The sequence below is a fragment of the Tigriopus californicus genome, chromosome 7 (genome assembly GCF_007210705.1).
Source record: "Tigriopus californicus strain San Diego chromosome 7, Tcal_SD_v2.1, whole genome shotgun sequence".
NCBI classification, from domain to species: Eukaryota; Metazoa; Arthropoda; class Copepoda; order Harpacticoida; family Harpacticidae; genus Tigriopus; species Tigriopus californicus.
In genome coordinates, this window is record NC_081446.1 from 4361020 (window position 1) to 4373689 (window position 12670).

Here is a 12670-nt window from a genome sequence, read left to right on the forward strand (position 1 = left end):
ACGAATGATGGATAATCTAAGCGGCAATATCTTTCAAATCCACCCTCTAATCTGGAAACATTTTTCACAAACCAATTGCCCACTGGTTTTGGATTTACGGCTAATCATTTTATTTAACAGCATCCCCTCATTGACAGAATATCTTAATGAGCTAGTATTTATGGTAAAACGTTTCTGAAATACTCTCAACCATCACAGTTCATCTAACTCAAGATGTCCACGAGGGTGGGAGAGAATCAGAGAATCAGTTGACTCACCACTCATCCTGAACAATTGCAAAATCACGAGAAATAACTGGTATGGGAAGCATCATGGTGACCTTGTGCTATGTGAAATGGCGAGTTGGAAATTTTCCTCCCCATCTGGAAATGCCATGAAGCTCTCCACATTTCCATTATACTCGCGATGAGCTCATCATCATCTCATGGTGTTAATCTTTTTCCGCCAGAAGAGTATCTGGGGAATGAATTCATTGGCGAAGGATGAAATTGATTGCCATCGGGCTTGAGGTCATGGCTAAATATGGGGCTCAAATTTCCTTTGTCCCAGATTTGCTAACTTTTTTTTTTAGGCTTGAATCACCAAATCAAACGAAACCGAGCAGGTGTGTCCGCCCGTAAGCCACATTAGTTTTACTACCCAGGCTCTATCCGAGCTGAGCCGGTCTATTAATGAAGAACACTTCATTCGGAGATAAGTTGCCATTTTTGGACTTTCCTTAATGAGCGCGAGATAAAGATTGTTTGGCCATATTTTCTCGAGACTTTCTTACCCCCAGTCGCCACGTTCAGTTCCAGCCTCATCGTCTTGGACAGTAATCCTCGACCACGCAAATGTGTCCTAATAAGAATATGGCACCCTCATCAGCGAGCGAAGGCAGAACGATGACTCGACCCCTCTCCCCGATCCGAGTTGGAAAGGGTTTGAGAGGGTCCAAGAATGGATTTATGATGTAGGAGGATCGCACGAGCTAGCTCAGTCAAACGATTAGTCTGGATGAGGAATAGCTTGTTAATTCCTGCCCATGTTCAAACAAGCCTTATTTGTGAGTACTGGAACCGAGCTGTTTTTGCTCTGCATTTGACCCGAAACGTACTGTAGGTACATGTTCAGTGATGGACGTACGTACGTACCGTACTTGATGGAAGAACCCTTGTTCACAAGACTTAAGCAAGATCTCAAGATGCTGGAGTCCAAAATTTTGTGCAAATACGTTGGCTGCTTTTTGCTCCGAGCCTCCAACTTTTGAATAAGGCTAGGTGAATTATTTAGCATTGGCCTACAATTAGAGACCCCTTTCAGACTTGGCTCGAGAGCTATCGCTCTCATGTATTGAACTGCACGGTACATACGGAGTGTGTTGAAGGTATTGTCGTGTCACACGAAGAAAGTGGCATCGAGTTTCTTGAATGACTTAGTCCAAACAAGCCTGACAAAGCGTTGTGAGGCGTCCATCTGACTTAATCCCGACCATATTTGGGATGACTGGATGCCGTCTTGGCTTTTGCTCTCACACTTAATACGACAGAGAAGCCAGTGGACTTGGACCCGAGAGTGTCTCGTGTCACCATTTCGAGTCACCAATGGGAAACATGAGAGCGAACGGTCAGATTGAAAAAGAGACGAATAAAAATCATCCCACTCTATTGAAACCAACTTCTTAAAAGGGTATAGAACATTAGAGAGAGAGTTCGGTCGTTGTACATCTTAACATAAGCTTATAATTTACCTGAACCTTGGTCCAAGGAATGATTCCGAAACACTTTGGCGTAGGTACACTAAGTTCCCTCTTACGAGATCTCTAAGATTGAGACAGAAAACAGTAAAATGCCAGAATCTTTCCTCTCAGATCATCAATTTGTTGGAGATTTGAAATTTGAATCCGCTCCCGGCTAAGGGCGGATTCCATTGGTGTTAACGCCTTGAACGTCGGGGAAATGCTTTGGGATCAAAATTCCAAACGAGCCATGTCCAGCCATTTCGCAACATTGGTATTTAATGTATTTAATGAGTGCAAGCTGTCCAAACTCTTTTTGGAACCTCCACGAGATAAGCTAAACTTGAGCATGACCAGTCCCAATGATGTCATTTTGTGCCTCATCTGTTCGTCGTTTGACCAAATGTTGCTTATCTTCAGCACACTCTTTAGCACTGACTTATTGCTTAAAAGGTGTTCGACAGACGGAGACGCAAAAAACATGACTGAGAAGATAGAAGAGTACATTGGTGGAAATATCATCACCACTAGAATAATGGTTGGATGCTCGGTATCCCATGCTTGAGGCATGGATGGAATGGATCATGGTTAGCAATCGGAAAGACACCCTACTGATTTTGATTTGAATTGATTGTAATTGGTAGGAACTGATCCTCTGGTGAAAGTGAACGAGTCAGGGAGGAAGACAATGAATGCACGCCTCTGTGCGAGTGTACAGTACGAGCGTGTATGTACGCGTATACGAGTGGCAGAAATTTATGTTCGCCCTCTAATCTCACGGGCATTATGATTTGTCTGAGCTTGTTGTGGTGGGCGTTACTTGATGATAGCATCCTTTGTTGGCAACAGGCAAAACTGGAGCTGCCATTCCCTGGTTGTAAGTTATCGATTCCCTTTCGATCGATCTGTCACTCATTTTTTATTGCAACAAGCTCTTTCAATGAAAATCTAATTCACACTTTGATTTTGGCCAGGTTTCATATTTTCGAGCCTACTTCCAGCATTTGGTTGGTAATTCATAATGGCGATTAAATACGTTTTCTTTTAATTTGAAATCATTTCTGATGACTTGTGGGTACCTCATTGAGACCACAAAGTTCTTTACCTTTGCTTAGATCAGGGGCGTCCCTCAAGGTAATGATCTATTCCCCTCTCCCTTTTTCATTTGTTACGATTGTAATATGTTACGAGAATCTCAAGAAAAATCAAATTTGGACATGCATATCTTGTTACCAGTGCCATTGGCTGGCATTGTCGGGGACATAGTTTTTGATTTCAAAGCTCATCAATTTTCGACTTTAGATCTGGCAAGTCATTCAGGTTACTTTTCCCCTGCGACTAGACTGTTGGAAATCCAGATGCATTTAACACTAACTTAAAAGGACATTGATTGACCACTACCTGCACAAGTTCGTTGATTTTCCACATGGCCAAAGGCTTCTATTGTGAATTTGCAATGGATTAGCATCAATCTGAATTAGAATAGTCTCGCCGATCTAGCATCGTTTACGCTTCGCCCACTGCCAAAAACTCACCCTCGAGATTTGTGTCCTTTTACGGAATATCCGATGATAATTTACCAGTGCCTGGCCAAAAATAGATCATCACCTTACCTTTTGGTGCTACGTAGAAAAAGCCCCTCATCTTGCTTGAGATCCCTTCAAGGTCTGGGCATAATTTTCCACGGCCTCGATTTCATTCATATCAATAGTGAATATGTTTGAGATTGTCAGTGGGAAAGAGAGTAGTGGGCGTAGGAAATCACTCGTGCAATCCTTTTTGGGAAATCCGACTTCCTTCTTCCTCCCTACCTTACCAAAAAAATGGCCTCAAACCCATCTACAATCTTCCCCATCCCGTTCCCTTCTCTTTGAGTGTCCTCCTCTCTGAATGTGGAATAGTAACCCTGGAAAGGATTTGTTTGGATTGGGCTTGTCCTCCATTCTCATGAAGGTACTAAACCAATTGTTGAGAGCCCCTCCAAGCAATGTCGTTATCACCATGTGTGGTGGGCAGCACGTCCTCTGTACTCTCAATTACCCACGTCCAATTGGTCGAACACCAATTTAGGACACCTTTATGAAGTCTTCCAGAATGATAGTCGCTTCTCTTTAGGGTGACAAAATACTTGAATTAGGCACTGTTGGAGTCCAAGTTGTATTCGATCAAGTTTCACCCATTTGCCCTTCCACTCTCTGATCGCAAGTCTTGACTTAACTCTTGACAAAGCCTCTGAAAGTTGTGACCACTTGGCACGAAGATGCCAGATCATTTAAGCGATGAAATCCAAACCTGTTTTGATATGGTTTTATGCTCATTTCAATTTAACCGGCGTGAGATATGACATAGGTCGTAGAAGCTGCGGAATATTTTTTGCCCATGAGAAATTGCGGCGTTTCCGTTGGATTGGTATCTAAAGTTCCGGAAGCTAAGGAATGTTATCCCACCGATCATCTGGCCTTTCCAAGAGCTAATTGACGAGTGAGAAAGTCTGAATCTCTTTCACATGAACTCTCGCAAACATATGAGCTTTGTGACATGGCGGTTCATGTCCAAATATGCTTAATAGAACAAGGGTAATATTATTGACCCCCTTGAGGCCTAGGTACACATCTCGTGCGTTTCATTACTCGTACCTGTTTGGTCGCCTGTTTGAGGTGTATCATCATCATCAACATCAACTCGACCCCCTTTCACGAGACTTGATGCCAAAGATGGTCAACACTACAATCAAGAGAGCAACCCTCTGTGACTCTTCAATGAAGCTCCAAGACCCCGAATCGACCCTCGCTCGTCGTTTCGTCTGCTGATTTGCAAGAAACCCCATCAAGTCCTGTACAATACACAATATGTACACCGTACTACACAGAAGGGACACTTACATTCACGCACCCACCAAATCTCGCTCCTTCACCCATACCTCAAGGGGTGGAATTTGAAATATGGTGGCAATGATTCTCCTTTTGGTTCAGACTCAATCTCAACCCAAACACTTCTGGAAGACGAGGAAAAAAGAGTGAGTGAGAGAGAAAAAAAGGAGCTCTTCTGAGTTTTTGCAGGACTGATTCATGGGGTCTTGGCATGAATGGAGAAACTGCGAGACACACATACGTACACTCATCAAACTACTCGAACGCTCCTTGGGGTTCTGCTTAGAGCAAATTCAACGAAATGAGCGTCTATTATTGAAGTCATGTCCGCTCCCAGGGGGTTGCACTCTGCGTAAGGGTTGTGCCGATTGGGAGCTCCAGATTTAATCTGCAAAATTTGTTTACGTGTCGTTAAGACACCCGACAATCTATCGTCTTCTTTTTTTTTCTCGTATCTGATCGTCCATTTCCCCACCCACCACACACTTAACCATGAAGAGGGCCGAGGGTGCAATCGTTTTCCAAAAAGTTCACTCCACTTCAATTTCGAATAGGAAGGGGACCCTTCTTTGGATTTGCGTTTTCCTCCGCTCCGCTTAGAACGAGCGGCGGCTTTAATTGTCCTTGGATGGATGGGTTCTTCATTGTTCTAATGTTGAAAAGACTTCACGGGATGTCCACCAGTTAGGGTGACCCTATAAGGAGGTTCTTGTTAGCGACTGTATTGATAAGTAATCAAGCGACCCTCACTTTTAACCCATTGGTGATCCAGTAAAGACCCGGTGGTAAGTGATAAGTAGTAAGTATGGACTACGTTATAGTCGTTGAATGATGTTGGATCAATGAGGAGCAGAGGGGTGAAAGAGAAATCTAGTTCAAAACGTGCTCCTCAGAAGGGTGAGTTAGTTAATTCTGGCTGACCATTTTGGGAGAGGAATCTGAACTCAATTTGAAAATTTGAATGGACAGGTCCACGCACATTTAATGGACTCCATAACGAGTACTACGAACATGAACGGTTTGGTGAGCCAGCTGGGTCAGGGCTGGCCCTGAGATTATCTCTCCCATTCAAATGAGATGAGCAATAATTGATAAACAAGTTATGGACACGAAAGATCTCTCTTTCACTTGGTCAAATCGTATGAAAAGAGGACTCGCCTGGGTGGCCACTCGAGTGGACAGTACTAATGCACTAATACTAATACACTCCTTGGGACTTTCAATATTTGGACTTCAGGCACTCGAGAAATGAAGTCAAGTGTTGATACAGGACATGTTGGCCCTAAGTGACAATCAAGATATTTCTCCGGGCCCTCGCACCAATGTATACATAATGGACACTAAGGGCTTCTAATGAATGATAATGACCTGAAGTACAAGATTTAAATGGCATTGGCTCAAGTGAATAGGCCACAATCAGGGTCTCAACAGAGGGAAGACGGTCATTTGTCCAAACATTTATACGAAGAGAACGATGTCAGGATTGTATTGAGTTCTGGTAATAAAGGTGGGTTAACTTTTTTGTTGCCCACGTGCTGCTTGGCAGACTCGAAACTTATCTTGACGTGGAGGTGATGTAATAATTTTCCTCTCATACAAAGAAAGCGCTTAAAATGAATCTAGGTAAGGTGGAAAAAAATCCAGCTGGGAATGCCTATATAAGGCTATTGGGTCGTTGTCCCGAAGAATGGACTTAATTTGGAGCGAGACTTATGGATGATCACCCCGAAGACAAACTCTCTAATTCGACCGAGTGGAGGCCGTGAAACACAAAAAAACACACACACAACTCAAAGTGTTCCAGTTCTTTCGACGTTTTCGGTGGTCTAAACTGAAGCATCCTACCGACGAGTAGCGACATCGCCTCTTGACTTCGATGACTCCTCTCCATCCATCCAACCATCCAGTACTCCAAAGGGGCTCTTTTGTGAGACCAAATTTACTCAAGTCGATGGCCTTTGTCTATCGCGAGCCTCCACAACTACCTCAAAATGAACTTCTTTTCAACTATAAAAAGGTTCAAATATATCTTTGTAGACATCTGAAACAAGTTTATCAGTTGTAGTTCAATTGCTCATTGTGGTTGAATGTTTTTATGTAATATGTTACAAAATGAAAACGACATCCAAGGCTGCTTAAGAAGTCCGCTCGAAAAGCGAGTTGGCTCTAAGTCTGTTTGATCATGAGGATGGCTCAAAGTGGATTCGCCAGGTTATCCCCCAGGGGAAACCCAGAAGACCTAGCCCGAGGGAATTGCGAGGAGGAAATCATTTTTGACACAAGGTTAAATTACTTGGACAAACAATTGGCCATTTCTTCATCCTCAGATTCCCTTTCGAGTGATGGATTCGGCATCCTGATTCTGGGTGTGGTCGGTTATGCCAATACGTAGCTAGCTCGAATTCATTATGCAGCTCTCTCTTTCATTGGCTCAGGATTAATGGATTAGGGCCACATGGAACAATTAGCTTGGTACAATTGCACTCTGGAGTTTCCTCCCTAGAGTAGCCCACGGGCTCACCAATAATTAGTCCCAATATCAGTGCATACCAAATATGACTTGGGATAATGAGATTTCTATGGAGACTCTCGTGTGTCCAACTGTTTGCATATTACTAAGCTCGACTCGACACAAAGCTTCTTACACTGCATTCATACCCAGTGCTCAAGACAGGGTGTGTACGTACATGGGAGGCAGGTTGAATGTCACTGCTGATTAAGACTCCATTGTCTTCTTATTAATTCTGAGTTGAGCTTATGTATACACATACACACACACTGACTTCCATACATCCGTATATACATATGTTGGATTGTGCCAATGTCAATTGGACAAGTGCACCCACCTCCTACCTCCCACTGCCAATGAACAATGACATGCAAATTGCAATTGGGATTTGCTGGCCATATAATAAAGAGCTTTCATAATTCCACATTGACTTCTTGTCTCCGTTCATATGGCGTCTATCAAGAGAACAAGGAATGTTTCTCTAAAGCCCGTCCGTCACTCCGAGTTATGAAGTCCCTCTAGCTTTGTCGTGTCAAGTGTCGTTTGATTTTGCTCTGAAAAAGTCATGAAAGTCCGCCTGCACATCCTCTAATTTACGGAGAACCAAATATGTCCGAGTGTTTTTCTCCAGCTTCAAACAAAGATTGACATCTTTGTCACATTTTTCGGAGAAATACTCTCTCGCTCTTGCTTCTCCCTTCATGTCCTTATGTGCAAACCGGCTTCATCCAACGATATTCTTCACCGCTCTTCGAGTCAAAGAGATGACTAGAATGGAATGTTATTCTTTCTTTTGATTTAAGGTAATTCCAAATCTCTCTTTTGCCTCAAAGCTTAGAAATGAATTTTAGCCATTTGTTTTCAAATCCTGAAACCGGTCATAATGAGATGTATAAACTCCTGACCGTACTAGACGTTTCTGTGGCTGCTCTCTCCATAATGAATGGGATTGTTTGCTTGGAAGAGTTGTCATAAAGCATCCAAGAGAGTTGGGAGAATTGCTGCCCAACATAATTTGGAAGAAGCGGCAAAAAAGAATCTTGGTAGATGTAAGGGCACAATCCAATTGAGTCTCGGTATCGTGTTTTAGCTCATACATAGCCAAATGCGATAATGTCAAAGGATAATCGAAAAGTGCCAGCAAACTTTTATCATACTCCTCCGACCCAAGCCAAGTTTTCTCTGAGTTTAAACGGTTTTCAAATTCAAAGTCCATGAACTTTCCGACTCTCTCAGTCTCTCTCTTTACTTGTGTAAAGATTTCTCGCAACTCTTTCAAAAGGTACATTTTTGATGGAATCACTTATTGGCTGACATTTCCTCTGGACAACAAGGGCCTTTTTTAGGACTCCTTCCGTGTGGCACACTAAGACTTTGTGTCTATACTCGGTTGACCGTGTCCCGCCGAACGAATGAAGGTAGGGGATTTTTTTTCATTCTTTTGAGCTGCATTGCCCGAAGGGATAAGAGATAAATACAAAAGCCATAAAGTTATATTGGGCATGAGTCGGAAAAGGGATCTCGAGATGAAGGGAAAGAGGAAGGACAGGCAAGGAGGAGGAAAGTGGGAAGTGGGTTGGTTGACTGAAACGAGTTCAGATTCTCGACCATTGTTTCTCTACATTATCAAATACGAGTGGGTCTTTTGCATCTCAATTAAGTATGGAAACCCGGGACGGGTGGTTAGTTGACGTGTTTACTTCTAAAAATAAATTTCAAAGACTGGCCAAGGCACGTTCTAATCCTGACCCGCGTGTACATCCGTTTTGTACAGTACGTACTTTACGGTACAAGAATGTTCAACCCTTTGAGCGGGACAAACTTTTCTCTTGGTTGGTTGGTTGGTTCGTTCGCTCATTCACTCATTCACTCTTGGTTGTCCGTTATGGAGTGAGATGCCTTTTGAGGCAGAGATTATGATAACAATTTAGGAGGTCTTTGCTGCTGCTCTTGGTGCTCCTGCTACTATCAGCCATGGGTCTGATGACTCATCCTGCATGCCTTGTGTCCAATCTGTCAAGGATGCATGATGAGGATGAGGATGATTTGGTTTCTCTTTTCTGTTTTTAGTGCCTCCGAATTCACCGAGGATTATTAGCGAGGATCGCCGAATCGACACTTCCAAAGCGATTGCCGGCGTCTATCAGGAAGATGATGTCATGCGATTAAAATGCGATGTGGTGGGAGGTAAAAATGAATGCGAGATGTGCCGATCACAACCATTTCGTAACTTAATCAATATCCATCCCCCGGGATCCAACATAGGTCGACCTTTGCCCTCGGTGACTTGGTGGATCAACGGGAATCTGATCGACGATACCCACTTCAATGAAGGCACGGACACCGTGGTCAATCGGTTGCAAGAAATGAAGGCCGAAAGGTGGGTTGGCATCCTCATGTGACTCATCTGGGCCAATGGGGCAAGGTCCATGTGATTGCTCATTGGTGTTGATTCAGTTGGATTTTTCCAAGCCCGAGCGTGTCAACAATGCGTGTGTTTTTGATGTGTCCTCGTTACTTATTTTCGCAGACATCTGGATGGAGCTCAAATCGAGTGCCGTGCTTCAAACAACAATGTCAGCCAGCCCCAGTCACGCATACTTGAGATAAAAATCAACCGTAAGTACTTACACCGCGAAACGTCGCACTCTTTGGGTTCGATCCCCGGGGAACTTCGCGACAATGGACCGAGTGCATCGTGTCATTTGAATTGAGCGAGGAGCAGGGTTCATGTCCATGACTAAGGGGTCCATGACGTCCCAGAAGCAATGTGGGATCAACAATGAGGTCTTGTGCCGAATCTCAGTAGTACCCTCCCATGAATGGGAGAGAATCACTGACGGACGGACGGAGTAACTGACTACTCTTCGTACTCTCCGAAGTGTCAGTTCAAGTAAAAACTAGCCTCGGAGCTCATTTGAGCCGTATTTTTGCAAGCCCCATGTCAACTATTGACCCATTTGTCTTGATCCCCAAGGTTGGCGATGGTGATGGTGTTGGCTTATCCGCTATTTGTCATTTTGAAGGAGTGTGCTCGGGTGTGGGCCAATAGCGAATTTGAACTTGCCATTACTTTGCTACCCTAACCCTCTGAAAACACTTTGAATGTTACACACAGCCGGCCTTTTCTGGCCTGTTCAAAGTGATTATCTTCCCAGCTGCTCGAGGTATAAATCAAGAAATATGCATAAACATACCCACCCCGCAAGAAAATTGGGCCTATCTTAATACCGTATTCCCTGACTCATGGCTCCTCCCTGCATTGCTCCACTAATTAGGGGCAATAGCATCCTTTCAATATCCGTACCACTTTGAATGGAAGTCATTTCCGATGGAAAAGGTTATCTCAACTGCGGATGGGGCCGATTCATTTGTCATTTCGTTCTCTAAAAATGGCAATTTTCTTCTATGCATTCCTCGTCCCGTTCTGTTCCCTATTCTGCAAAGTCTTTGCCGGGAATTCAAGAGGGTCGAAGGCTGCGGAAGCTACCTTTTTTTCCTCGAGACAGAGAGTCGGGAAAACTCGTGCCAAGGGTTCAAGGGAACAACGAAACCAAGTGGACTATTAAGAGAGATAGGGACAGGGCAAGAAAAGCCACTCGGATGACGATGATGACGATATTATTGCACTTTGGTATTTTCTTCTCCACCCCTTCCTTCCTTTCTTTCTTTCGTTTGTTCATTCGTTCGTTCGTTATTGGAGAGAGAGTCTGCGTTCCAAACGTGGAACGGGACAAACAGACAGGACTCTCTGTGGACAAAATATAATTGGTTTCCTGAACGCTGCGAGAAATGAATAGAAACACGTTCCATTCGGATTCTCATTTTTGGATATGACTTGCCATGTCTGGTGCGAGAACGATGAGTTTTCTAAACAAGGCCGTAAAAATGTCGAGATGAATAAAAGATAGTGAAGGATGCTCATTCTGTTGCACGTGTCCCGCTGTAAACGATGTTGTTTAAGGACCTCAGGTACTTTGAAAGCCTACCGGCGATTCGCATTTAATGCTCCATCATTGCGAACGAGGCTTATAGATTATCATCGCCACAGTGGAGCATTTTCGACTTGAGAGGAGCACTTTGGACAGGGTTTAAAGGCCAAAAATTGAATTTACACGTCGACTTTGAAAGAAAGGAGCCAAGGGAGCAATTGAAAATTCAAGGAATAGCCCGGATGCGCCTGATGAAAAAGCCACAAATTTTCCGCTTTCACGCCTTCTTCTTCCTTCTTCCTTCTTCCTGGCCTCCAAACTCTCCTCATTCCCGCTCTCTTTCCATCTTTCTTCTCCTCTTCCTTCTCTCCTTTTCCCCCGCTATCAAAGGCCATCATGGTGGGGATGCACCCCATTCAGAAGTGCTTAATTTCCCACTGCCTCTCACACAGACAAAGAGAGAGAGAGAGAGAGAGAGAGGGAGAAATGACCTAATATTAGTTCCTCACGGACTTTGAGGATCTTCTTTGAATATGCTATTATAATTACGCTCTTTCCAATAATTCATATCATTGCTTTCAGTGAGACCAGTCTCCGTGTCCATCATACAGAAGCCGGAATACGTGCGAGTGGGACAAGAGTATGAATTGGTTTGTCAGGCCTTTGGTTCCAAACCCGAAGCCATCATCACCTGGTACAAAGGTCGTGAAGTGGTCCACGACGAGCGTGTCACCGTAAGAAGTCACAGAGCAGTACATTTCAAATGAAGAATTGTTCTTTGACGGCCAATCCCTTCTGTCTTATAGTCTCATTACCAAGAGAATCCCGAGGTGACGAATAGCTTACTCAAATATCGACCGCGTCGAGCTGACAATGGAAAGCGAATCACTTGTCGAGCTCAAAACCCCGCCATGCCCTTGTCGGCCATTGAGGACTCGCTTGTACTGGCCGTCATGTGTGAGTTTCTTACGTACTCGTTTTTTAACCCACTACCTAGTATTGTTGCTCTGAGCTGAATCGTAGCATTTTCAGTTGATAACGTAGGAACCCCCGCGCAATTTGCAGTTCAACCGCATTGCATTTGAAAGTGTGTATATGTGTGGGTTTATACGGTTCGATGAAGGCGAATCAAAAAGTTCAGAGTGCCTGGCGAATGCCCTCGGGGACATTCAGCAGATCCAATGGATGGTAGCAGGCCAAATCTCGTTTTGAATAAGCAGATATTGTTTATGCAAAACTCTTATCTCGAGATCAAGAAGCCGTTTTCAGTGGGGCTCCCTCCCTCTCTCCTTCCCCCTTCTTTCTTTTGAAACTCTCCGAGGAGTTCATGGATGAAATGGCCTTGTAAGCTCGGCAACTGTTCTATACATTACGACATGTCTATATCAGTATGCCCACTTCTACACCGACTGCCATATACATTGCTAATTCATCTCTGAAATCTCATGATTCACTCGATACGTTCGAGCAGCGCGCAATTCTTCGAACACCGTCAAAGGACACCCAAGTTCCATCTCATCTAGGACTGTAGGAACTGGGAAAGCCGTTTCAAGTTGCAAAGTCAAGAGCGTAATGGTCTTCTTTCGTAGGAAGTGAATTGAAACAGTTTGTGGTGCTTGAATATCGTTGTTGCTCTTGCTTC

At 43.9% G+C, this 12670-nt stretch overlaps 1 protein-coding gene across 5 annotated transcripts in view; it reads left to right on the top strand.

Annotated features, from left to right (window-relative positions):
• Positions 1-12670, top strand: part of LOC131883118 (synaptogenesis protein syg-2-like) — a 44140-nt gene that overhangs the window by 24813 nt on the left and 6657 nt on the right. For all 5 annotated transcript variants that reach the window (XM_059230480.1, XM_059230478.1, XM_059230477.1 and 2 more), the window contains 5 exons: positions 9167-9283; positions 9362-9476; positions 9627-9715; positions 11611-11762; positions 11835-11985. In XM_059230480.1, coding sequence (XP_059086463.1) covers positions 9167-9283; positions 9362-9476; positions 9627-9715; positions 11611-11762; positions 11835-11985 — 624 coding nt within the window. The remainder of the gene's footprint in view (positions 1-9166; positions 9284-9361; positions 9477-9626; positions 9716-11610; positions 11763-11834; positions 11986-12670) is intronic.